Genomic DNA, 27,955 nt, shown 5'->3' with positions numbered 1-27,955 from the left:
TGCCCCCATGGCTACACAGCAGCTTGTTTATATAAACTATAGTAGTACTTATCTGTTATCTACTGTGTATCCTGTGCTTGAATGGCTGCCCCCATGGCTACACAGCAGCTTGTTTATATAAAATATAGTAGTACTTATCGGTTATCTACTGTGTATCCTGTGCTTGAATGGCTGTCCCCATTGTTACACAGCAGCTTGTTTATATAAACTATAGTAGTACTTATCTGTTATCTACTGTGTATCCTGTGCTTGAATGGCTGTCCTCATGGCTACGAAGGTGTATAGAAAACGGATCCGCACACACTCCGATTACTGCAGTCGGGGAGTATCGCCTTTTATTTAGCCACCAAACTTTTATTTAGCCACCAAACATTATTTAGAGTGTGTGCGTATCCGTTTTCTATACACATACGTTGCTAAGGAACCTGGCCGGGTCAACGGAAGAAACACACCACCAGTTGCAGGATTGGTGAAATACAGTTGTGCGGTAGGAGAAATTACATTTCCCCCATGGCTACACAGCAGCTTATTTATATAAACTATAGTAGTACTTATTTGTTATCTACTGTGTATCCTGTGCTTGAATGGCTGCCCCCATGGCTACACAGCAGCTTATTTATATAAACTATAGTAGTACTTATTTGTTATCTACTGTGTATCCTGTGCTTGAATGGCTGCCCCCATGGCTACACAGCAGCTTGTTTATATAAACTATAGTAGTACTTATCTGTTATCTACGGTGTATCCTGTGCTTGAATGGCTGCCCCCATGGCTACACAGCAGCTTGTTTATATAAACTATAGTAGTACTTATCTGTTATCTACTTTGTATCATGCGCTTGAATGGCTGCCCCGTGGCTACACAGCCGATTGTTTATAAAATTATAGTAGAGTTTCTAAAGCAAACACAGCAATTTTACAAAGTGCAACACAACGGTACATTCGATTTTCATTACTTTAAACACTTCCATTTTTGGGGGTTACTGTTGCAGGGTTTTTCTGGCACAGCACATCACTATTCTGGAATGTGGAACCCTTACATCACACACATGTAGAGTGTAATAAATAGACCAGATGCTGAATTACTTCCATAAAACCTAGCATAGGATAAAGTTGAAGGAGTCCACTGGCTCCTGATATGATTGCCACCTTTTCTGGAATAAAATACCGGCCTTCCAATATTTTTGTTGCAACCATAGCTTCATTCAAATGCTTAATAGCTTTAGCCTTCTGGGAGTTGTAGTTGGATGCTTGTAGGCTGCAGAGCGATGTAAACAGTAAATGAAGCCACTTAAGTATTATATTACGTCCTTTGAAACTGTACTTCCAAGCAATTCCCGTAGGGGCCTCATGATACCTTCCAGGGTTGCCGGGTCTAATTTTCAAAACCAGCCAAAGTCTGCTACAAAACCAACCAAGAGGCACTTTAAAGGTAGCCCAAAATAACACAAGTGCAATGAAAAAAAAAAGTCTAAAAAATAAATGAATATATGTGAAAATATGCCTTTTTCAGTTTTCACTGATTTGCACATTTTTCTGTGAAGCAAAATGGGAGAGATTCGCCCCCTTCACCAGGGTCGTAACTACAGAGGGGGGCCCAGGAGGTATAGAGGCCCCATGAGGCCTAATACATACTATTTTAATAAATATTGGTAAAACAACTCAACCTGTAGACATTTTGGTGGCCGGCAGATTTTTGCCCTAAAATTGTCTTAAATTGAAGAGTCATGCGAGAATACAGACCCAAAATCTGGTAATTCCCCACTTCTACACAAGTCAGTCCCGTTGCATGCCGGGTATTGTAGTCTTACATTAAACTTGGCAGTCGGCAAATTGTTAAACAAAAACTACATTGCCCAGCATGCATCGGGAGACTCAGGCTCGGCACCTCTGGACAAGAAAAAAAAAACCTTTGGCTGGTTTCCACAGTAAAAAAAGAAGCTCAAATCCATACCTTGGCTAGTTTGTACTTTCAAAACCCGCCTGGACTTTAAATTAGTAGCCCAATTCGGCTGGAAACCACCAACCTGGCAACCCTACCTCCACCTAAGCTCAAGGGGCCCCTATAATATAGAGAACCCCTATAAATATCGAGGGCCCCAGACCAATTCCCACCGCAAAACTGGCTCTGCGCTGAAGAGCCTCATTCTCGAATCAGACACTCGTGTACGGAGCGCTGTACGTTCCACCTGCGACGATTTCAGATGCACTTCGGGCGCATGACAGTGACGTCATCTCTATGCGAGGGGCGGAGACAGGAGACAGCGCGCCAGTTTGGAAGAGGAGTGGGAGGCTTAGCATCACGCACGCTGAACATATTTCCTGGTAGTGAGGGTAAGGGCAATTGCAGCGTTGGGAGATAGGGCAATTGGCAGGTGGGAGGCAAGGACGAGAAATACAATTATAAAGTGGCCGCGGGAATTGTGTGACGGGGCGAGGGGGAGGATGGGAAAGTGTAACAACTGTTACATGACATTCATTGGCGCTGGTTCACTAACAGGCGCTAAATTGCCTATAGCAACCAATCTGATTTTTTTTTTTTTAAATGTCATTTTCTAAATGTTAGTAGGCTGATTGTTTGGTGCAATTTAGCACCTCTGTTAGTAAATCAGTCCTATTCATTTTTACTGCCAATGGTTTCCCTCTGGTGCAAAGGTCCTGGGCAAATACCTGTCCTGTTCTACCCTTAAAGGAGAAGCAAACCCCTAGGTGCAAAATTCCCTCCCCCTCCCCTGTGTTGCCTCCTCCCCCCTGTCCCCCTGAGCAAATGCCCCTAACTTGTTACTCACCCCTCTGCGCAGGTCCTGTCCACGGAGTTCACAGGCGCCATCTTCTTCCTGGATTAATCGGCATCTTCTGGCGCATGCGCAGTAGGAGCATTTGCAGGTACGGATGTACTGCGCATGCGACGAAAGCCGCAAAGTTTTCCGATTACACTTCGTGACTTTAGGCGAATGCGCAGTAGATCCGTACTGGCAAATGCTCCTAGTGCACATGCGCCAAAAAACACAGGGCAAAGCGGAAAGAAGACCGCTCAGGAGAATATGGCGCCTGTGAACTCCGTGGACAGGACCTGCGGGGAGGGGTGAGTAACAAGTTACCGGCATTTGCCCGGGGGGGACAGGTGGGCCAGAGGGAGGAGCACAGGGGAGGGATTTTTGCGCCTAGGGGGTTTCCTTCTCCTTTAAATAAGAATTCAACCCTAAGCTTAAAAACCCCTACCCTACATAGACCTCCCCCAGCCTAAGTGTTACCCCTGGCAAATGCCCCTAATGTTTTAATTACCCCTCTGTGCAGATTCAGACATTGCAGTTCATGGACGCCATCTTCTCTTCGGAATGAGACCAGCGTGGCGGCGTATGCGCAGTTGGAGCAATTTTCTGTTTCACGACAACTGCGCATGCGCCAAAACTCACGCAAATTGTCGAAGCGCCGGTCTAATTACAAAGTTTACTGAAGTGGCTGAAGATGGCGTTCTTGAACTCCGATGCCTGAATCTGTACCTAAGGGTAAGTAAAACATTAGGGACATTTGCCCGGGGTAACACGGTAACAGCCTGGGAGGGAGGGGGGTCTATGTAGGGTAGGGGGGGTAGGGTTGTAAGTTTAGGGTTGAATTCTCATTAAACCAGTTTTAATAGTTCTACCTGTATCCCTTTAACGCCTACTTGTAAGTGGGATGAGAGGGTCCTTAAAGGAGAACTAAACCCAAAAAATTAATGTGCCATATTTTTTATACTGGATTTATTGCATCGGCCTGAAGCAAGTTTAAGAATCATAGGTCTTCAAAATTGTCACAGGAGCTTACCATCTTGGGTTCTGCTGGGAGTGTCGGTGGCACTGCACATGCTCTGTGTGTTCTGAACAACTGTTGAGAAGCTAAAATTAGGGGTCATCGAAAGTAATCCAGCAGAAAATTAGTTTTGCCTGTTTTGAGAATATGAATTATTTACTAATCAGCCTTGTATTGTGAATTTTATGTGTGTGTGTGTATATATATGTGTATATATATAGATATATAGTGCATTGGTCCTGAAGCTCAGTAAGTGACAGCAGCACAGAGCATGTGCAGTGAATCAGCAGAAAAGAAGATGGGGAGCTACTGGGGCATCTTTGGAGACACAGATCTTTACTGCTAAAGGGCTGTTGTTAAGTGTAGGGATATAGTGTATATTTACCCCTACATTATGAGGCACATTTATCAAGGGTTGAATTTCAAATTCATGCGAGTTTTTAGAAACTCCCATAAATCCGACCAATCAAAATTTATTAATAAAATCAAATTTTCTCAGCTCGACCTGAAAACTCGATTCGTATTCAATTCAAATTATAACAACTCAAATCGAATTTAAAAAACTCAATTCGAATGTCAGGAAGGCTGCAAACATCACCCTGGACCTCTCCCATTGGCTTATAGCCACTAACCACATGGAACGTTCTTTTGTAGTTTATACACAGTAGTAATTGGTCTAGAAACCTCTCCTGATGAGTCGTTCCCAGGAAGAATTGGAGGCTACTCTCCAGATCGCTAAAGTGAATCCAGAAGACCTGCGCAGCACAGTTCATTGCCTCTCGTTCAGCAGTGAGTTCACCTCTGGGGATTACAGCCTGATGGAGTTGGATGATACGCTCTGCAAGCAAATTGAAGCTGGAGACAGGTAGCACTGCAGAGAAATTGTGTATAGTTGCTATTAAAGGGCTTGTTCACTTTTAAATGAACTTTTAGTATGATTCAGATAGTGATTTCTGAGACAAATTGCATTTGGTTTTAATTTTTTTATTATTTCTGGTTTGTGAGTTAAGTTTTTTTTTTCAGCAGCTCTCCAGGTTGCAATTTCAGCAGTCTGGTTGCTAGGGTCCAAATGACCCTAGCAACCATGCATTGATTAGAATAAGAGACTGGAATATGAATAGGAGAGGCCTGAACAGAAAGATGAGTAATAAAAAGTAGCAATAACTATACATTTGTAGTAACCATGCACCAAATCCAGGATTCGGTTCAGGATTCGGCCGAATCTTTCTGCCTCGCTGAACCAAATCCGATTCCTAATTTACATATGTAAATAAAGGATGGGGAGGGAAATCACGTGACTTTTTGTCACAAAACAAGGAAGTAAAAAATGTTTTCCCCTTCCCACCCCTAATTTGCATATGGAAATCGGGGTTCAGATTCGGTTTCCCCGAATCTTTCGCAAAGTGTTCGGGGGTTCGGCCAAATCCAAAAAAGATTCTGTGCATCCCTAATTTGTAGCCTTACAGAACATATGGTTTTAGATGGGATCAGTGACCCCAATTTGAAAGGTGGAAAGAGTAAGAAGAAGAAGTCAAAGAATTCAAAAACGATAAAATAGAAAAAATGAAGGCCAATTGAAAAGTTGCTTAGAATTAAACTTTCTATAAGATACTGAAAGTTAACTTAAAGGTGACCCACCCCTTTAAGACCTGGAAGTAACCATTGTTGCACATGAAAGATGTCAGCGCTAGTTAAGGGGCACTGATTTAGAATTATTATTTATTAGTGGTGATACAGCAAAACCAGGATTTGGATTTCCCAAACCCTTATTACTGCTTAGTCAACTGAATACAAACCTGTAAAGGTTCATCTCTGCATCATCTTTTAGTATGATGCAGAGAGTGATATTCTGAGATTATTTGCGACTGGATTTAATTTTTTTTATAATTTGTGGTTTTTGAGTTATTTAGCTTTTTATTCAGCAGCTCTCCAGTTTGCAATTTCAGCAATCTTGTTGCTAGGGTTCACATGACCCTAGCAACCATGCATTGATTTGAATTACAGACTGGAATAGAAATAGGAGAGGCCTGAATAGAAAGACGAGTAATAAAAAAGTAGCAACCCAGATAAATTTGTAGCCTTACAGAGTATTTGTTTTTAGATGGGGGTCTGTGATCCCCATTTGAAAAATTAAAAGTCAGAATTAAAAAATTACACAAAAATAATGGACCGATTAAAACGTTGCTAAGAATTGTCCATTCTATAACATACATGGGGGTGTTATTTATCAAAATCTGAATTCTTCTGAGTATTTATATTAAAAAAAAGTCTGACTAAACTAGAATCCAAGATTTGGTCTTATTTATTATTAAAAAAGCACTAATTAATCGGTTTGGTGAAAAACGTACGAAAAATCTTATTGTACGGTTTCCCCACGACACCGCCCCGAATCGTATGATTCTTGAATTTTCCTGAAAAGCCTGATTTTTTTTTTTCCCCTGATTTTTAGCCGAAAAGTTCGAAATAGTCGGATTTTTGGGATAATTCCAGCGCAGGCCACAGAAACTTCCAAATAGGGTAGGGACCTCTCCAATTGACTTATATAGAACTTCGGCAGGTCTGAGGTGGCGGATTTTCGGATTCAGACACTGCAGCCTCGGCGTTTCATGAATCCCGAAAATTTTTCACTAAAAATTCGGATTCTGTTGTTAAAAAAAAAAAAAAAAAAAAAAAAAATCCTCACGTTTTTCCGAGTTTTTGGCATTCGTCTTTAATAAATTTCCCTCTAACTAAACTTAAAGGTGATACCAACCCTATAACTATAACCCTTCCCCTGCCAGCATTGTAGCTTTAGTGTAATTTTTCACCTTCTAAAGCAGCTCTGAGGGGGGGGGGGTCGCCGACCCAGTAAACTGTTCTAAATTTAGCTTATAAGGTAAGTACTGTGACCAAGAAACACTGACTATAGTGGGTTGGGTATGTTTTAAGCATATTGACAGCATTTAACGTTTGTCTTATGTTCCTTAACACACAAAATACCGAAGAAATTGAATAATCCGCAGGAAACAAAAATCTGAATATCTTTTGGGGTTTGCCTTTGCAGTCTTGTAATTCGGGGAGATAAAAGTGATCACGCTGTACTGTGTAGCCAAGACAAAACCTATGACCTGAAAATTGCTGATACCTCCAACTTACTCCTGTTTATCCCTGGCTGCAAACTCCCCGACCAACTCCCTGCTGACCAGCAGCCGCTCTCTGTAATTCATTGTGAGGTAAGGCAATTCCTTTTGGTTGTTCGTAATTGTAGCTCTGTTTATTCCTGTTGATTGTGCCTGATTTCAGATGTAATAGCTCAGTATGTAATTTGTATTTCAGTTTTTATTTATTTTTTTTATATTTTTTGACACAAAGTAAAAATGTAAATCACATCACAATCCGATCCAACAATAGCAGAAATGAGGGTTCTCGACTTGAAAGTAGTGGAAAAGGCTGCTCCACTAATTTAGGGAGCCAATACAGTGCTGCTTTATTCTTTAATAAACCCTCCCTCGTAATAATTGTACAGTTTTTTGTAGGTATTCATTGTTTCACCTTTCTTTAAAGGGGTTGTTCACCTTCAAACATGTAGTTGTTTTCAGATCACCAGAAATAACAACTTTTTCCAATTACTTTCTATTTTCTATGCGTCACCGTTTTTTCTAATATTAAAGTGTAATTTTTCACCTTCTAAAGCAGCTTTGGTGGGGTCGCCGACCCTGTAAACTGTTCTAAATTGATACATTTCTTATCTTTGTCCTTGCTGTGCAAAATCTCTGGGTTTCATTAGGACAAGGCCAGACGTGGAGTTTTTATGTGCGTTTTTTTAAAAAGCTTAGTCGGGTTTAAATACCCATAAACTGCACTACTAATGAAATTAATGGAAAATGCTCTTCTCACAGGGCGCTTGCAAGCCGAAATCCTCCAGGGGACCCAAGTATTGGTGTTTTTCAGCAGAAACGCCAATACGTGAAGAAACTGCCAAATCAATAGACTCTATGGGATCTGCTCGTTTGAAACCACACTTTGCGTAAATACGCAGCGTATTTTAAATATGTTGTCCGAATTCTTGCAAGATAAATGACGCATATGCGTTTTTACAGCGTAGTAGGTCGGTGACGTAATTACGTTGCGGTTTGACGATAATTCTTGCTCCATTTTGCATGTAAATAGCTTTTATATTTCTATCTAGCGGAATTATGGGGAACGCGAACAATGAGAAGTGCATGATGGGAAAAGAAACCTACATGCTGAAAAACGCATGTTGACGTTGCATGTGGTTTTAGTGGCTTATTTACGCGCGTGCCTTTTTAAAAATGCAACATAAAAACGCCAGGTGCAACCTTGCCCTTACAGGCACCTTTTAGAATTGATACAATAGTTACTAATACTCCACAGATGCTGCTGAGAAATGGATCTACTAATGGAGCAAAATTGTAACAGTTTAGAGTCTGCACCTGAATTACTGAGCTGCCAGACTCAAACACCAGAGACAGCGACATTCAACTTTAAACTTAGATTCTGGAGAAACGGTAAAAAATAAATAATGGAAAGTAGTTGAAAAAAAATCTTTATTTTTGATGAACAATCTGAAAACAACTCAACTGAAAAAGTTTGGAATGTGAACAACCCCTTTAAATTAACTTTTATTATGATGTAGAGCAGAGGTGTCCAAACTTTTTGCAACGAGGGCCAGATTTGGTGAGGTGAAAATGTGTGGGGGCCGACATTCTTTGAACCATTAACATAATTTAACTAATTTAAACAATGAATCGCGTAGTCATAGTAGTAATATTTGGGCACATTAGTGAAATGATCTGCCACTCGGTCTATACTGCTGCCTGTGTGCTGAAGGTGTTGGCAATAGACACGTACTGGCACATAGTGATGCTCTGCTCTCACATACGTCTTTAGTTTACTGTACTCACACATCAGTACGTCTATCGACATCTTCAGCCCTAAAGAAGTATGCGAGAGCTGTGCGGTAACTGCTACGCTATGCGATTCCTGATCACACTATGCTGGCGGGCCATATTATTAGTAATAATAAGGAGGTCCGATGTAAATTTGAAAACGGGCCACAATTGGTTTTCATTTTTAATTATTTGTGGTTTTTGAATAATTTAGCTTTTTATTCAGCCGAAATCCAGTTTGTGATTTCAGCAATCTGGTTGCTAGGGTCCAAATTACCCTAGCAACCATGCATTGATTTGAATAATAGACTGGCATAGGAATAGGAAAGGCCTGCATAGAAAGATGAGTAATAATTATAAATGTGTAGCCTTATAGAGCATTTGTTTTTAGACGGGGTCAGTGACTCCCATTTGAAAACTGGAAAGAAGAAGACAAATAATTAAAAAAACTCCATAGAATTGGCCATTCTATAACATACTAAAAGTTAACTTAAAGGTGCACCACGCCTTTAACCGATGGACCTGTTGAGGTCCTTACAGTGTGTACGGTGAAGACTTAAAGATAAACACCCATAGGTGATTGTAGGTGCAAACGCCACACATTACCCTTTTGTGCCTCACACCACATTAAATAACCGGTTTCACATAGACAGAAAAGCTGTATTTATTGTGTCGTTTTGCAGTGCAGAATTTATATTTCCCAACATTGTGCTTCAGATTGCTGGGTTCTCTAACCACTACTGGGAATTGAGAAGGTGCCGACCCAAGCTCAAGAAACTGAAGAAGCTCCTAATGGAAAACACGTACAATGGACCTGAAAATGAGAGCGAAAGCAGCCAAGAGACCTCCCTGGTGAGAGAGAATCCAGTGAGTTATTAAAGGGCAGGTAAAGACTAAGGGGTTTACATTTATCAAGCTCCGAATATCAGAACCTCGAATAATATCATAGTTTTCGGAGTCTGTGCTGATGTCCGTACCGTATCTGATGATTTTGGGGATTCGGAGCAAAGAACTCCGATAACTCAGAAAAAAACATAGTTTTTGCAGAAAACTCTGAAGCTTTTTTCTTCATAAATAAAGTCCATTCGGGAATTCGGAGTTGCTTGGAGTTGGATATTAGAAATACTGAGATAAATTTGACCTTGATAAATAACCCCCTAAGTGTGGACTGTGTTCTTTATGTATATAGCCAAGAAATGGGGGACTCTGAAGTCTGACAAACTGGAAGATGTGTGTGGCAAAGTCAGAGAGATCATTAAATTAAAAAGACTGCAACTGTTTAAATCTCTATATTGAGGAAAACTATCGAATTATTGGCTTTATTACTCTTTTTACCAGTACACAACAGAGGACCTTCTAAGTGTGATTCAATCAAGCACTGAGGAACTCATGGACCACCTAAAAGCAATCCATGCATGTAATATTAAAGGTAAATTATTGTAAAACTAGAATGGGATACAATCATCTCATTGTATGCAACATCACTGTTTCAGGTTTGTGCAGTGTTAAATGATGAATTTAATAAAAGCTCAAGTCCCATGAATATGTACTTGGCAAACAACATTACAATACACAATAATGTATTTCTGGGAATTACACAATACTGTAGATACAGCTATTAGTCAGTCACATTTTATACTAGACAATGTTCATAAAACATTATTTACAAATACCACTATAAGCCATAAAGGTGGCAGTCACTATGTAAAGGGCTTAAGTCCAGTAAAAAAGGACTAATGCTGAAAATGTGTAGTTTGTTTCTAATAAATCATTGTTTTTTTTTAGGAAACCATGCTTGGAGCTTATATAGTTTTACCTCTTTCAAGGGCATTTACTGCTTATCCAGTAGGAGAAGGGGAGGGATCAAAAATGTTTCCTTTTTATAGATAGAGAGGGGCTAATTTTACTGTAGTGAATGCTTTAGTTCAGGCCTCAGCAAGCTGGGAACTCTGGCAAATGCAAGAGGAGCTTCTGGGGACCACAGTAGACTACTGACTTATTATGCCTTTGAGGGGTTGTTTGGGCTTTTGTGCACTTAAAATGCCAGGGCCTTTTTTAATTCTCAGTCTAGACATGCTTCAATCCCACCCTGGACATGTTTTAAGAGCAATTGTGGAGGTTAAAGGAACAAAAAATACGTGTCTAGAAATTAAAATATAATGTACTGCTGCCCTGCACTTGTAAAAGTTCTATGTTTGCTTTGGAAAGACTAATATAGTTTATATAAACACGCTTCTGTGTAGTCATGAGGGCAGCCATTCAAGCACAGGATACACAGTAGATAACAGATAAGTACTACTATAGTTTATATAAACAAGCTGCTGTGTAGCCATGGGGGCAGCCATTCAAGCACAGGATACACAGTAGATAACAGATATGTACTACTATAGTTTATATAAACACGCTTCTGTGTAGCCGTGGGGGCAGCCATTCAAGCACAGGATACACAGTAGATAAGATATGTACTACTATAGTTTATATAAACAAGCTGCTGTGTAGCCATGGGGGCAACCATTCAAGATGGAAAAAGGGAGAAAAGGCACAGGTCACATAGATAACAGACAAAACCATTATATTCTACAGAGCGTATCTGCTATGTGCAGTGTAACCTGTGCCTTTTCTCCAGCTTGAATGGCTGCCCCCATGGCTTGTTGATACAAACTATAGAAGTATTTCCAAAGCAAACAGAACTTTTACCAGTGCAGTGCAGCAGAATATTACATTTCAATTTCTTTTAGACATGTTTATTTGTTGGTTTTACTGTTCTCCTACTGGGCTCAGCTGTACAGCGCTGCATCATTAGTAGATTCTCCTCATATTGAGACACATATTTCTACTGCAATTTTGATTCAGGTATCTGGAGACTTCTTGATTTTGACTATGAAATGAAACTTTTGAATCACATTACTCAACTGATTGATTCTGAATCCTGGTCCTTCAGCAAAGTTCCCCTGCAAGTGTGTCTTCAGGAACTGCGATCTCTGGAACCAGAGTAAGCTAATTCTTCTTTAAGCTCTTACTGAAATTTTGTTTCCAACGTGATAAAACGCTGCCTTCTTAAATAGATCTTCTGTTAACCAGAGGGTTTAATATTCAGATCACCTCAATTTAATCCACCACAAAGGATGCTGGATAAATTAAACTTGGCAAGGAAAATAGTCATTCAAATGTATTTACAGCTTCCACTGCAAACATTAAAGGATAAGTAAACATTAAAAATAAATGAATGTAAAATTGATGACGGTGCCATTCTAAGCACTTTTGCAATGTACATTCATTATTTATATATTTTTAATTCCAAGATATTAAAGGTTACATGTACTGTTAACATCAATGAATTTTGTTACAGCAGCGCCACCTGTTGGTCATTTTCTGACCAGTCTGACCACCAAGTAGTCAAGGAAGTTGTCAGGAGAAAGAAAGAGGCTGTTCTGATGTTCTTCTGGTTAGGAAAGATTTGAGAAAGGTTTCTATTTGTTTCCTAAGAAGAAGAACATCAGAGCAGCCTCTTTCTTTCTCCTGACAACTTCCTTGACTACTTGGTGTTCAGACTGGTCAGAAAATGCTGGAATTAAAAAATAAATAAATAATGAATGTACATTGCAAAAGTGCTTAGAATAGGACCCTCATCAATTTTACATTCACTTATTTTTTCAGGTTTACTTATCCTTTAATGCTGTATCTCCAGCACTGGCTGGATTATAGCTCTGTTTTATTGCCATTTGACCGTGGTTTGCAAGCCTGAACTAATAAGTGTTAACTGCAATATTCCTTTTGCCAATTATTTTTTGAGGACCCCATTATAAGTTAAAAAAAAAAAACTGCCGGCCAGGGTCCCACATAAGTTTTTAAAAATACATCGGTGGTAAGGGCTCCCTCTACAAGTTAAAAAAAAAAATCATTGGTGGCCAGGGCCCCCCTATAAATAATAATAAAAAAAAACATTGGCGCCAGGGCCCCCCATAAAAGCTGTTTAAAAAAATGTGTGACCATGGCCCACCCCCTTACAAGTTAAAAAGAATCATTGGTGGTCAGGTGCCCCATAGACTATTTTTAAAAAACATTGGTGGCCAGGGGTTTAATAAAATTTAAAAAAAAATCATTGGTGGCCCCTATAAAAAAAAAAAAAAAAACATTGGTGCCAGGGCCCACCATAAAAGTTTTTTTTAAAAAAACATTGGTGGCCATGGTCCTCCCCCTTACAAGTTAAAAAGAAACATTGGTGGTCAGGTGCCCCGTAGACTATTTTTTAAAAACATTGGTGGCCAGGGACCTATATAGCATTAAAACTATACATTGGTGGCCAGGGGTTTAATAAAATTTATAAAAAAAAAAAAACATTGTTGTTCTGTGGAACTTACCATAGGCTCCTTTTGGGCTTCAAGTCTTTTTGCAGCTTCTGGGCTTCAGCTTCGGGTCTTTTCGCGACTTCAGGTCTTCGGTGCTTCGGGACTTCAGCTCTTTGGATCTAGGATTCATATATTTTCTAGACATAGCATTTATTTGTCTGTTTTAATATTTAACCTTTGAAGGTTTCTCATGCCCCCATTTCCAACATGATTCAAAGTCTTGTGTTTTGCCTTTGATTTGTTGTCCTGAGTAAATAGCTTATTAATGTCTATAGAGGCCCATGAACTATTTCCACTATAAACTATCTCCAGCATATTTTTGCACTTGCGGGTATGTGAATGTGGACTAAAGGTAATTCCCTGGTACTGGAGTATATTAAGTGAATGAAATGATTACTGATCACAGTATTTAATACTTTGCATTGTGCATTCTCTCCTTGCAGGGAAATGATCGAGCACTGTCTGACTTGCTATGGGAAAAGGTTAATGGAGGAGGGTGAGTTTACTTTGCCATGATCGGGTTACAGAACACCTGAGTGTCATAAGAAATATAAAAAAAAAAAAGAAGGCAAGATGGGAAATTAAACATATTACCAGTATTCTGAATGTTTTTGTGAATGTTTAATAAAGAATAATGTTGTTGTGAAGGGTCCTGAAATCTCAACAGCTCCAAACTATGTATTTCTTTCATTTCTATTACCGTATATACTAGAGTATAAGCCGAGTTTTTCAGCACCAAAAAATGTGCTGAAAAAGTCTACCTCGGCTTATACTCAAGTCAGCATTTTAGGAAAGTAGTATTTTTTTTTTTTTACCGTTTTGCTGCTATAATATCCGTTAGGTTGCCTGTCCATGTATTCCCCCAGATTCGGCTCAGCACTCTTGTAAAGAAATCCTCACGGCCCATCTGTTCTGCCTAACCCGCCCACCCACCAATGAAGAAACAGTAGGCTTGTTTAAACATCAACTATGTTGAAGAGCACACAGCTTAATGGAGACTCAGGAGAGAGGGGGAAATGTAGCACCCACATTGAAATAACTGGCACAGCAGATTAGCCTTTTTTCATTCCCCCTTACAGAATCAGCGCAATCTTCTTGCGCTCGCTGACACACAGCGAGAAAAAGCAGGAAGCATTGCTGATCTGCCTAACCCGCCCTCCCACCAGTGGAGACTCGGGAGAGAGGGGGTAGTGCAGGACCCACATTGAAATAACCGCCACAGCAGATTACGGTAGTAATTTTTCATTCTCCCTACACTGTTACAGAATCAGCGTGATCTTCTTGCGCTCGCTGACAGGCACAGTGAGAAAAAGCAGGAAGCATTGCGCTTCTACAAAGTTGATGTTTAAACAAGCCTACTGTTTCTTCATTTGTGGGTGGGCGGGTTAGGCAGATCAGACAGGCCGTGAGGATTTCTTTACAAGAGTGCTGAGCTGAATCTGGGGGAATACACGGACAGGCAGCAAACGATAAAAAAAAAAAATGCTTTCCAATTAAAAATAAAACATGGGATTACCATATTATTGTCATTGAAGATGCTGGGCAACACCAAAGACACCTGATCTTCACTAAACTTATTTTGCTTAAGTGGCAGTTCTTCCCCTAGGCTTATACTGGAGTCAATACATTTTCCCAGTTTTCTTAGGTAAAATTAGGTGCATCGGCTTATACTCATGTCGGCTTACTCGAGTATATACAGTAATTGTGGGAGAGTGGACGAAGGTAAACCTTTGATCAAATAGCTTAGATCTCTGACCAGAAGTGCAACCCTGGCATTTCTGGGCTAATTGGTGACTCAGTATTGTGCCAAATCAGGTAGTTGCCCAAGTTTTTGCTCTGAATGGACAGTTTTTGGTTTCAGCGGCTGATGTAATCTTTTGTGTGCTGCAGATATTTTTACAATGCATTTTACCCTTAATGATCCAGTTTAGAAGAATGTTGGTGTTAACATTGCTGAAGTATCCATCTTAAACCGAATCATGGCTGATCTGTACTTGAAGGGGAACTATCAAGAAAATGAAAATTTAATATAAGCTTCATCATACTGAAATAAGAAATGTTCTAATTATACTCAATTAAATATTCTGTACCGAGTCTGAAATAATCAAGTTTATGCTCACTATCCTTCTCTCAGCATCTGTTTCTCTTCATTCTGTATATATATATATATATATATATATATATATATATATATATATATATATTTATATTTTGAATCTAATTGTCAATGAATATCTGACACCCAACTCCTGCATCAAGAGAGAATGAAGAGAAACAGATGCTGAGAGAGGGTTAGTGACCATAAATTTGATTATTTCAGAAATGCTACAGAATATGCAATTAAATGTATTTAGAAAGTTTCTTATTTTAGTATGCTGAAGCTTATATTACATTTTGCTATAGTTCCCCTTTAATTCATGGTACATGAGCATACTACGCTTATACTACAGGGTAGTTTGTATGGTGTTTTAGGTTTTTAGTAATTAATGTTTCCCATATTTTTTCCCTGTGCAGGAGGAGACTGTTTTGCTCTAGACGAGGACAAGATCTGCAGAGCCACGGCCCTTATGCTTCTGCAGAATGCAGTGAAGTTTAATCTGGCAGAGTTTCAGGAAGTGTGGCAGCAAAGTGTTCCAGATGGCATGAACACCAGGTTGGACCAGCTAAAGGCAGGCAGCAATCTATTATTTAATTGTTAATGTGGTGTGCGCCCTGTAATCTTTCAGTTCTTACCAGCCTCAATTAAACCCACCTTTATAATGAATATCCCCTTGTCTGTAAGCATGAGAAACTGGCAAGGGAGTGGAAAATGATGTTTATACAGAGCTCATTATTTTTTTTTTATTATTATTCTGGAGGACAGAGGGGACCATACTAAGGGGGAAAACAGGGGAACAATCCAATCCACTATTGATTTATTTAAAAAAAAAAAAAGAATATGTAATTAAAGGTATAGCTAAGACACATTTTTTTTAATAAAAGTCCTATTTATTTGTATCACATTGAGTATCCGTAAGATTTTGACAATACAGAAACGTTGAAAACTGTCTTCAGTGCTGCTCACACTACAGAGAGAGAATGATCCAAAAATCTACACTTGCTTTTTACTTAGGGCTTAGCTTTGGTTGACCGAACATCGAGGCCCGAGACCATCTTTTTACTGCAAACTGAAGACTTACCTGAAGATACTCAGGAGAGGTTCAATACTTTGTTTGGAATGCGGGAAAAATGGACAGAAGCAGATATTGCTCCATATATCCAGTAAGTTTTTCTTCTTAGCATTCTTCCTTATAGACCATTTTTTTTTTCTTTCTGGTATCCTTTGTGATTAAAGAAAATCATAAGCACACAATAAAGCTACTTTATTTCCCCAGGGTACCTGCACTAGTGGCTGAGAAACTGGAAAGTAAATAACATATGTAATAAGATGCACTTTTTCATAATGGTTCAGCTGGTGACTGCTGAGGGGATACATTTGATGCACTGTATGCAAAAGGCATCTTAGGCGCTGAAGTCCTCTTTAAAGGGGAACTATCTCGAAAATGAAAATTTAATAGAAGCTTCAGCATACTGAAGTATCAAGATACTTTCTAAATACGATTAATTAAATATTCTGTACTGTTTCTGAAATAATCAAGTTCATCTTCACTATTCCTCTCTCAGCATCTGTTTCTCTTCAGTCTTCATGCAGCAGTTGGGTGTCAGATGAATGATCCAATATATCTTATAGGGGGGGGACTTTCTTTCCAAGCAGATGTACAAATAACTGATTCCAGTACAAAAAAATCTAACAAAATAACTGTCTTTTGCACAAATCCTGCATGTAGAGAGACATGATTTTAATAGAGTGAGCTCTAATACATCTTCTAGGCGAAAAGAGCCCTCTTATAAGATATATTGGATCTAAGGGGCTGATTCACTATGGGTCGAATATCGAGGGTTAATTAACCCTCGATATTCGACTAGGAATTGAAATCCTTCGAATATCGAAGTCGAAGGATTTAGCACAGAAAATTCGAATGATCGAAGGATTATTCCTTCGATCGAACGATTAAATCCTTCGAATCGAAGGATTTTAATCCAACGATCGAAGGAATATCCTTCGATCAAAAAAAGTTAGGCAAGCCTATGGGGACCATCCCCATAGGTTAACATTGACTTCGGTAGCTTTTATCTGCCGAACTAGGGGGTCGAAGTTTTTTTTAAAGAGACAGTACTTCGACTATTGAATGGTCAAATAGTCAAACGATTTTTACTTCGAATCCTTCGATTCGTAGTCGAAGGTCGAAGTAGCCCAAAAAAAACTTCGAAATTCGAAGTTTTTTTTACTTCGAATCCTTCACTCGAATTTAGTGAATCAGCCCCTAACTGTCAATGAATATCTGACACCCAACTCCTGCATGAAGAGAGAATAAAGAGAAACAGATGCTGAGAGAGGAATAATGAAGATAAATTTGATTATTTCAAAAACTACACCGATTGTATTTCGAAAGTTTCTTATTTCAGTATGCTGAAGCTTATATAAAGTTTTCATTGTCGAGATAGTTCCCCTTTAACAGCTGTTGGATAGTAAGCATTGTAAGGCCTAATATAGTAAAGACTATTATACACCTGCATGCAGAATCCGCAAAACACAAGCATTGCATTTTTTTTTTTTTTCAAACATGCTCTGTTGTCTGTGTGTAAGGGCCCTTAGAGGTAGTGGCTGCAACAGTTGGTTTGTGTAAAACAAGGTGGTGGTGTTACTGTGTGGGATAGAGTGTAGAGTAAGGCAAGATGGTGTCAGCTGAAGTAGCTGTAATGTTGACATAGTATATAGAGTAATGAAAGATGATATCAGAGGGGGCGACTGATAGTAGTAGTAAGATGTCAGGATGGCTGTAACTTTGGGAATAATAAAAAAAGCTCTAGTGTTTGGTTATTTAGAAATCATGTAGCCATAGACTGAATTATATGTTCTTGGCCCACCAACACCATGTAGAGACTTGATGTAAGGCTTGGGATAGTGTGCGGATTGTGATGCACAATTGTATCCTCATTTCGGGTGATAAATGCAATACTGAGAGAATGTACTGTAAAACAGCTGAATAACGGCTGCCACATATTTTACAGGATGTTTATTCTGCCTTCTGCTAGATATTGTAAACATGACCTGATTTTAGCCCTCTGTCCTTATTCCCTAGGGATCTATGTGGGGAGAAGCAAACCATCGGAGCGCTACTCACGAAATACGCACGGTCTTCTATGCAGAATGGAATTAAGCTCTTTAATTCTCGGAGGCCCCTTTCCTAATTGAATAGCCTTATCCTTACTGAATTGTACACTATTTGTATCCATAGGCTTTTTATATATAAAGTATGTAACTGTTTATATGCTCTCTGCTGCATTTTATAAATGTTAATTCCAAAGAGTTCCTTTGTCCTTAAAAAACAGATTCTAAATTTATGATCTTCAGCTTCCAGTATCCCAACAAGATCGGTGTCCAATGGGTAGTTACCAGCATGCTTGTCCATCTTGGGGAAATATAGTCCGGTCCTCATGATGGGGAGAGAATAATCGGGTCCTCATCATGGGGGAGTATAATCGGGTCCTCGTCATGGGGGAGTATAATCGGGTCCTCGTCATGGGGGAGTATAATCGGGTCCTCGTCATGGGGGAGTATAATCGGGTCCTCGTCATGGGGGAGTATAATCGGGTCCTCATCAGGGGGAGAGTATAATCGGGTCCTCATCAGGGGGAGAGTATAATCGGGTCCTCATAAGGGGGAGAGTATAATCGGGTCCTCATCAGGGGGAGAGTATAATCGGGTCCTCATCAGGGGGAGAGTATAATCGGGTCCTCATAAGGGGGAGAGTATAATCGGGTCCTCATCATGGGGGGAGTATAGTCAGGTCCTTTTAGGAGCCCAGTGAAAACAGAGGGGCAGTGCACATGGCAGCATCAACAGCAGGGCTGACATAAGAAATCACAGAGCCCCACACTACCTCCACAAGGCTTCTCTGTGGCCCCTCCAATATAAGTCATATTATATGTGACTGAAAATTGCCTCAGCCGTGTGTCAAACTCCAGGGCTTCTTATTAGAGTCAGATCTGAACAAGCCAAATATTCAACCTTAATGGCCCAGCAATGCAGTGTCATTAAAGGGATCCTGTGATCAGAAAACATGTTTTTTTCAAAACACATCAGTTAATAGTGCTACTCCAGCAGACTTTTGCACTGAAATCCATTTCTCAAAAGAGCAGACAAATTTTTTTATATTCAATTTTGAAATCTGACATGGGGCTAGACATATTGTCAATTTCCCAGCTGCCCCTGGTCATGTGACTTGTGCCTGCACTTTAGGCGAGAAATGCTTTCTGGCAGGCTGCTGTTTTTCCTTCTCAATGTAACTGAATGTGTCTCAGTGGGACATGGGTTTTTACTATTGAGTGTTGTTCTTAGATCTACCAGGCAGCTGTTATCTTATGTTAGGGAGCTGTTAACTGGTTACCTTCCCATTGTTCTTTTGTTTGGCTGCTGGGGGGGGAAAGGGAGGGGGTGATATCACTCCAACTTGCAGTACAGCAGTAAAGAGTGATTGAAGTTTATCGGAGCACAAGTCACATGACTTGGGGCAGCTGGGAAATTGACAATATGTCTAGCCCCATGTCAGATTTCAAAATTGAATATAAAAAAAATCTGTTTGCTCTTTTGAGAAATGGATTTCAGTGCAGAATTCTGCTGGATCAGCACTATTAACTGATTCATTTTGAAAAAATTTTTTTTTCCCATGACAGTATCCCTTTAATGTTGATCAATATAAATCTGCAAATGAAGGTTTGAACTACGCTGTGCAATATGTCGGCACTCTAAAAATCCATGTTAACAATAATAATTCAGTATTCAGCTGCATTGTATATCAAGGTTTTGGAAAATGTATCCATGTGGATATCGTGCATCCCTAGCACTGATACAGAATTCTCCATGGCAGAAACAACAGCAGAGGGGCAGCCACTAGAGATCCTGCAAGCGATTGGGTCACTGAATGACGTATGAAGAAGTGCTCTCTCTCAAGGCAAGCAGGCCGCAAACATGCACAGTTGTCGGTACAGAATATGAACGCTCTGCTTCAGCTTCAGCTTCACTGGAACAATGGATGATTATGGTATGGCCAGCAGAGGGCCAGGGCCCAATCACTTGCAGCAATAACACTTGTGCCTCTGCATTCCAAAAGCATGAGATAACGTGCCTATGTCAGACACTGGTAAAGTATGAATGGGAATTTACTGACTGTGCTTCAGTTGAGGATACTTGTAATATACTTATGGTTTTTATTAGGGATGCACCGAATCCACTTTTTTGGATTCGGCCGAACCCCCGAATCCGTTTTGAAAGATTCGGCCGAATACCGATCCAAATCCTAATTTGCATATGCAAATTAGGGAAGGGGAAAACATTTTTTACTTCCTTGTTTTGTGACAAAAAGTCACGCAATATCCCTCCACCCCTAATTTGCATATGAAAATTAGGATTCGTTTCGGCCGGGCAGAAGGATTCGGCCGAATCCTGCTGAAAAAGGCCGAATCCTGGATTCGGTGCATCCCTAGTTTTTATGCATAGAAACAAACACTTGTGCTCTTCATAATGGCCTGACATCTTCTGCAGTTACAAACTGCCTCCCTCCCTCTTATTTCCAAAAATGTGCTTCAGGCAGATGCCATCAGGAATTGTGGGGCCCATAAATCTTCCTCTCCATTCCCCTCATCTACATAACCCTTCCCTTGGTCTTGCAAACCCCCTTTAGCAGGAAATCCTGTAATATTCACAACAGCCAACTACGCCCCACTTTGGGCCCTCTGGCCTGTCTCCCAACCCTTACAGTTTTCACTCGTTTTTACCCTATGTAGTACAGGTATAGGATCCATTATCCAGAAAGCTCAGAATTATGGACAAATATTAAAGATAATGGATAGCACACCCGATTTGAAAAGCAAAATTAATTTATTACAAAAAAGATGAAAAAAATAAGCAAAAATAATATACAAAACATAATTAAAAATGAAAAGGGGAGCCCAACGCGTTTCGACCTTAAGGATCTTCCTCAGGGGCACAAAAAATCAAAAAGGCAGAATTTTGGACAGGCCGTCTCCCATAGACTCCATTTTATCCAAATAATCCAGCTGCTTAAAAATGATTTCCTTTCTGTCTGTAATAATAAAACAGTAGCTTGTACTTGATCCCAACTAAGATATAATTAATCCTTATTGGAAGCAAAACCAGCCTATTGGGTTAATTTAGGGGCTGATTTATCAAAAATCGAGTTTGTTTTTTTCACAATTCACGAAAAAACGCAGTGAAAAAGTATCGATATACAGTCCTTTTCAAATTCTCTTTATTGAAATTAATCCTGCAGACTTTTTGAAAAAGAAAGGCAAATTCACATTTTATGTTAACCCGTAAATGTAACAAAACCAACAAATAACCTGTTTTCATATCATCTTAAAGTTCGACAGAACAATTGAGAGATCAATGAGACAGTTTTTAGTATTTATATACATATATATAATGTGAATGGTATAGAGTCAATCAAAATATTTAAGATAGGATTGCCCTAAATTCTGGTTGAATATACAGTCCTATGAAAAAGTTTGGGAACCCCTCTGAATTCTTTGGAGTTTTGTTTATCATTGGCTAAGCTTTCAAAGTAGCAACTTCCTTTTAAGGATAAGTAAACTTTAAAAATAAGTGACTGTAAAATGAATGAGGGGCTATTTGAAGCACTTTTGCAATGTACATTCATTATTTTTTTAATTCCAAGATTTTGAAGGATTCGTGTTCTGTTAACATCAATGAATTTTGTTACAGCAGCGCCACTTGCTGATCATTTTCTGACCAGTCTGACCACCAAGTAGTCAAGGAAGTTGTCAGGAGAAAGAAAGAGGCTGCTCTGATGTTCTGGTTAGGAAAAAAAATAGAAACCTTTCCCAAATCTTTCCTGTGCATCGGTATAGAACAATGTACAGATAAACCATCTGCAGCAAGATGTTCTTGCAGGTCTTTGGAGTGATCTTTGGGTTGCCTGTAACCATTCTCACAATTCTCGGCACATGCCTCTCCTGTATTTTTCATGGCCTGCCAGACCTGGGTTTTACAGCAACTGTGCCTGTGGCCTTCCATTTCCTGATTACATTCCTTACAGTTGAAACTGACAGTTTAAAGCTTTTTGTAGCCTTCCCTAAACCATGATACTGAACAATCTTTGTTTTTAGATCTTTTGAGGATCCCATGCTGTCACTCTTCAACTTACAATTGGCCACCTTAAAGGAACAGTTCATTGTGAAAATAAAAACTGGGTAAATAGATAGGCTGTGCAAACTACAAAAATGTTTCTAATATAGTTAGTTATTCAAAAATGTAATGTATAAAGGCTGGAGTGACTGGATGGGTAACATAATAGCCAGAAACGAACTTCCTGCTTTTCAGCTCTCTATCTCTGAGTTAGTCAGTGACTATAAGGGGGGCCACATGGGACATAACTGTTCAGTGAGTTTGTAATTGATCCTCCGCATTCAGCTCAGATTCAAAAGCAACAGTTATGACCCATGTGGCCCCCCCTCAAGTCTCTGATTGGTTACTGCCTGGTAGCCAGGGTAACCAGTCAGTGTAAACCAAGAGAGCTGAAAAGCAGGAAGTAGTTTCTGACTGACATGTTATACATCAAATCACTCCAGCCTTTATACATTACATTTTTGGCTAACTAACTATATTAGAAACATTTTTTATTTTGCACAGCCTGTCTATTTACCCAGTTTTTATTTTTACACTGAACAATTCCTTTAAATACCTTTTCTCATGATTGGACACACCTGCGTATGAAGTTCAAGGCTTAACGAGCTAATCTAACCAATTTGGTGTTGCCAGTAATCAGTATTACATGCAGTTACAGTTAGCTGTTACATGCATTCAAATTAGCAAAATTACAAGGGTACCCAAATTTTTCAGTTTTTCACATTTGATTTAATTTCCTAGAACGAAATACTGCTTCGCTAATAATGTTTGTTCAGAAAACACCCCAGTACTCCCACATGTTCCTGGGAAATAAAAAACATACCACTTGAAAGAATAAACTCGGCAAGTAAAAGCTGGTGAGGTTGTATAGTAGCCAATGGGAATGTTCTCTGACAACTTTATTTATTTTCCCACTTTATTAAAACATTTGTGATTTTCAGCCTCATTGAAAAAGAATGGGACAATGAGATCCTCACTGGAATTAGACTTTTTTCTCAAACAAACGCCTGGGTGGAATATAGTCGGTCACTTTTTTTTTTTATTTTTTTATTTATTTTATGTTTTTCACATTTTTTAGCTTATTTAAACTAGCATTTGCGGGAAAAAAGTTGCACAAGTTTTGTCGCCCGTTTTTTTTCATAAATCTGCCTCTCAATGTTTTTTTGGTTTTTTTGTGTGAAAGATTTGCTTTATTGAATTTTTCAACTTTAAAGGGGTTGTTCACCTTCAAACAACTATGTTTTCAGATAGATCACCAGAATTAAAGGACCAGTAACACTAAATTTTTTTTCCCCAAAATTCGTTAGTATAGAACGAAAAATAAACACCAAGGCAAATAAAACTTTTAAATTGCAAAGCCTTTATTAAGAGATAACTTACCAAAACTCCACTTCCTGTCCTCTTCTAAAACGGCGAAACGGCGACCATCCATGCAGCGGCGTTCAACTTCTCCTCCCTGGCTATTCTAGTGACAGTATGTGAAGAGGAGGCAGTGGTCCGCTCTGCAGCGCTTCCCCTATTCCCAGCAATCGGACTTTGACTCCAGCCTTTCCTCCTCCGACGAGGAAGAAGAAGAGGAGGAGGGCAGCCTCTGCCTCTCCAGCGGCAAATGCTGTCTGCAGAATGGTAGTAATAGTAGGCGGCAGGCGCACCGATCTGCTGAAGAATGTCCCCAGGACTACAGTGCACAAGCGCATGGACGAACCACTTGTTTCCCGTCAATGTGCCCATCTGAGTGTGCCTGGGGCTGGCAGTCCCAGCTGCTGCAGAAGAAGCCGGCGATTTTAGACTCCGGTTGCTGCAGAATCCATGGATGAGGTGGGAGCGCTGAACCATTGATGCGCTACGATTGCGGGTAGGACTACAGTGCACAAGCGAAGTGAAGACGAACCAGTGCTACGTGGAGGAGCTGCGCACACTCAAGGCTTTCGATGCGGCTAAGTGCACTCTCCAAGTGCACAGTTCCTGCAAACCTTGGCTTTGCGTTCCGCACCGCCTTTGAGCCGGGAGTGCTACCGGCTCGTTTTTATTTTTACTAAATACACTGGCCACTGCTACCCGCAATCGTAGCGCATCGACGGGTAGCAAGTGGTTCAGCGCTCCCACATCATCCATGGATTCTGCAGCAACCGGAGTCTAAAATCGCCGGCTTCTTCTGCAGCAGCTGGGACTGCCAGCCCCAGGCACACTCAGATGGGCACATCGACGGGGAACAAGTGGTTCGTCCATGCGCTTGTGCACTGTAGTCCTGGGGATATTCTTCAGCAGATCGGTGCGCCTGCCGCCTACTATTACTACCATTCTGCAGACAGCACTTGCCGCTGGAGAGGCAGAGGCTGCCCTCCTCCTCTTCTTCTTCCTCGTCGGAGGAGGAAAGGCTGGAGTCAAAGTCCGACTGCTGGGAATAGGGGAAGCGCTGCAGAGCGGACCACTGCCTCCTCTTCACATACTGTCACTAGGATAGCCAGGGAGGAGAAGTTGAACGCCGCTGCATGGATGGTCGCCCTTTCGCCGTTTTAGAAGAGGACAGGAAGTGGAGTTTTGGTAAGTTATCTCTTAATAAAGGCTTTGCAATTTAAAAGTTTTATTTGCCTTGGTGTTTATTTTTCGTTCTATACTAACGAATTTTGGGGAAAAAAAATTTAGTGTTACTGGTCCTTTAACGACTTTTTCCAATGACTTTTTATTTTCGAAGTGTCACTGTTTTTGTAATATATATGGATAAAATATGGATAACAGGTCCCATACCTGTACTGATAAAATTAGAGAGCTGCAATACTGCTGTACAATAACAGAATCATACAAAGACAATTTCCCTAATTAAAATAATACAGTATAGAATTTGCCATCATTTATCATTGGCTGTGGGTTTGGTTGCAGAACACTTCAACTTTGGAAATATCTGGAATACCAAATTATTTGGATTTATTGTGCAGATAAGCAATCCCCACCATAGTGATTGTAAAAAAGGCTTTCTAGTGGGAGCTACACTTTTTTTTTTTCAGGCGAATAGGCCATTTTTGTTCGAATTGTACGAATCGAAGTAACATCGAAAACTTTGATTTTTCAAAGTCCACCAATTGACTCCAAATTGGTTCTAGGAGGTTCCCCATAGGCTAAAACAGCAATTTGTCAGGTTTTAGATGGTGAATGGTCAAAGTCAAATTTTTAAAGAGACAGTACATGATAGATTTCGATATTACAATTTTTTTCAAATTTGGACTATTCCCGAGTTGAAGTACACAAAAATAAATTGAAATTCAAATTTTTTTGCTTTGAATTTTGAATTCGACCCTTGATTACTCTGCCCCTAAGAGAAGGGTGACTGCTTGGATGAAAAATGATGCACCGTTTCCTGAATGTAAAGTTTGGCATCACCACAGGGACCATGGCAAGTTAGGGACCAGGCAAACAATATACAGGTCCAGTGCCACAAAATTGAAAGACTTTCATATTGTTGTGTCATACACTTTGGGGGCAGTTTTATCAAAGGTCAGAGTGAAAATTAGAATTTCACGCTAATTTTTGTGTACTTCGACTCCAAATTCTGTACTGTCTCTTTAAAAATTTGTCTTCGACCATTCGCCATCTAAATCCTGCCAAATTGCTGTTTTAGCCTATGGGTGGACTTTTTTTTTTGGGAAAAACTTTGATTTGTATGCGCTATTACTTCGAATCGTACGATTCGTCAAATTTGATCAAAAAAATTATTCTGATTTTTTTTTTTATTATTTAAATAAATTTCGGTTGGTCTCTTTAATAAGACTTTCAACGTTTATTTAAATTCGAAGTTCAACCCTTGATAAATCTGGCCCAACCAATTAGATCTTTGCCCAGTTTGTCCACTAAAATGGCAAATCTATTTGATCAGGATCCCGAGGAAGGGGCGTTACCGATCAAACGGGTGGTAAGTTAATAAAGTTAAGCTCCCTGCCTGCATTATGAAAAGTGTGTGGCTGCTTATATCTATTCATCTTTCTTCTGTGACGTGCTTGCATTTTTACTAAAACAACTACGTATTTTAGTATATTGTAGAGCATGATATTCTGAGACAAATTGCAATTGGTTTTTGTTTTTATTAATTTTCGAATTATTTAGCTATTTATTCAGCAGCTCTCCAGGTTGCAATTTTTATCTGGTTACTAGGGTCCAAATGACCCTAGCAACCATGCACTGATTTGAAGAAGAGACTGGAATATGAACAGGAGAGGCCTGAATAGAAAGATAAGTAATAAAAAGTAGCAATAACAACAAATGTGTAGCCTTACAATGAATTTGTTTAAGATGGGGTCAGTGACCCCCATTTGAAAGCTGCAAAGCGTCAGAAGAAAAAGCAAATAACTTAAAAAAATTATGAAAAATAAATAATCAAGGCCAATTGAAAAGTTGCTTAGAATTAGCCATTCTATAACATACTAAAAGTTAACTTAAAGGTGAACCACCCCTTTAAGTCTAGGGAGTCAGCACCAGCACTACAGCAGATATAGCGGATATCCGCCCATAAAGCAGCCCAGCACAGAATCCATTCCCCAGTCAGTGCACAGACTCCTCAGGGTAAATAGAAGCCATTCCCCAACCACCACACAGAGGTAGTGACATCACACAAGTCCCCCAATCCCCAGGGCAGGATCATATCATGGGACAACGGAACCTTGAGGGGAACACTGTCTCTGTTACGCACCCAGGAAACATTTAGCCCCAGGGTTCTGTTTCCGGCCGGTGTGTGTCCCACGGAGAGGAAGTGCGTCACTGCAGCGGGATTTTTCGGATTGATTGTTGATGTGAACAACCCAGCCGGGATTTCAGTGACAGCTGGAGAATTCCCCGCGTCCCCTGGTGTATAGAGCGCTGTGTGCTGTGTATTCACTGGGAGCGGAGCAGCAGCCAGTGCCTCAATGTTCCTGTCCTGTCTCTAGTACTGTCTGTGTGGGGTGTACTGGGACTTCTGCTCCGCTCCCTGGTGCTCTGGTTACAATTGTTACGTGCTGCTGGCGCAGAGGGTGATGGGAATTGTAGTATTTGCTGTTAGCTGCATTTTTCTTGGTGAGGAAATGTATCAAATCAATTGCTGGCCGCTGTTTTGGATCTTACAGGTTGGATATAAAGTGTGACCATCAGTAGGCACCGTGTTTGCAATGTTTGTTATAGTTCAACATACCTCCCAACTGTCCCTTTTTCGGAGGAACAGTCCCTCTTTTGACAGCTCAACCCACAGTCCCTCATTTGTTCTGGAAAGTCCCTCTTTTCTCTGCACTGAACAGCCAGAAAAAGAAACAAAGTTTCTCACTTAATTGACTTTTAGCAGAGAGCCCAGAACAACTAACAGGTGCAAAGAAGATACTTTGTAACAATTTTGAGACACAAGAACACAGTTTAGATAAGGAGAAATATTTTCAAACTTTCATAACCTGCCAAATTTTGTAAAACAAACATGGTAATTAGGGGGTGTGGCCACAGAAAGGGGTGTGGTCAAAAAAATTGCTGCGCTACATGCGGGAAAAAAATTTTTGTCTCTCTTTTTACTTCCATAATGTTGGGAGGTATGGTTCAGTGTGACACAACAGATATCTGTACTGGGGCCCAGCCAGTAGCTTCATTAGAGCCTTTCTGCCCTTTGTACAATTTCCACTGCCCCTCTCCTTTGCACCACCTCCTCAT

General features: G+C 40.0%; 1 protein-coding gene across 1 annotated transcript; it reads left to right on the top strand.

Annotated features, from left to right (window-relative positions):
* Positions 1–2,228: 2,228 nt before the first annotated feature.
* On the top strand, positions 2,229–18,397 carry dscc1.L (DNA replication and sister chromatid cohesion 1 L homeolog; the record flags this gene model as incomplete). The annotated part of the gene is given in 10 exon segments (NM_001092607.1): positions 2,229–2,333; positions 4,446–4,656; positions 6,835–7,003; positions 9,398–9,532; positions 10,019–10,109; positions 11,534–11,672; positions 13,473–13,525; positions 15,544–15,698; positions 16,142–16,290; positions 18,213–18,397. Coding segments are annotated over 9 exon segments (1,173 nt in total). The 3' UTR covers positions 18,322–18,397.
* Positions 18,398–27,955: the final 9,558 nt, after the last annotated feature.

The sequence above is a fragment of the Xenopus laevis genome, chromosome 6L (assembly GCF_017654675.1).
Source record: "Xenopus laevis strain J_2021 chromosome 6L, Xenopus_laevis_v10.1, whole genome shotgun sequence".
In the NCBI taxonomy this organism is placed as follows: Eukaryota; Metazoa; Chordata; class Amphibia; order Anura; family Pipidae; genus Xenopus; species Xenopus laevis.
Note: the sequence above shows the minus strand (reverse complement) of the source record. Positions and strands in the feature narration are given on the sequence as shown.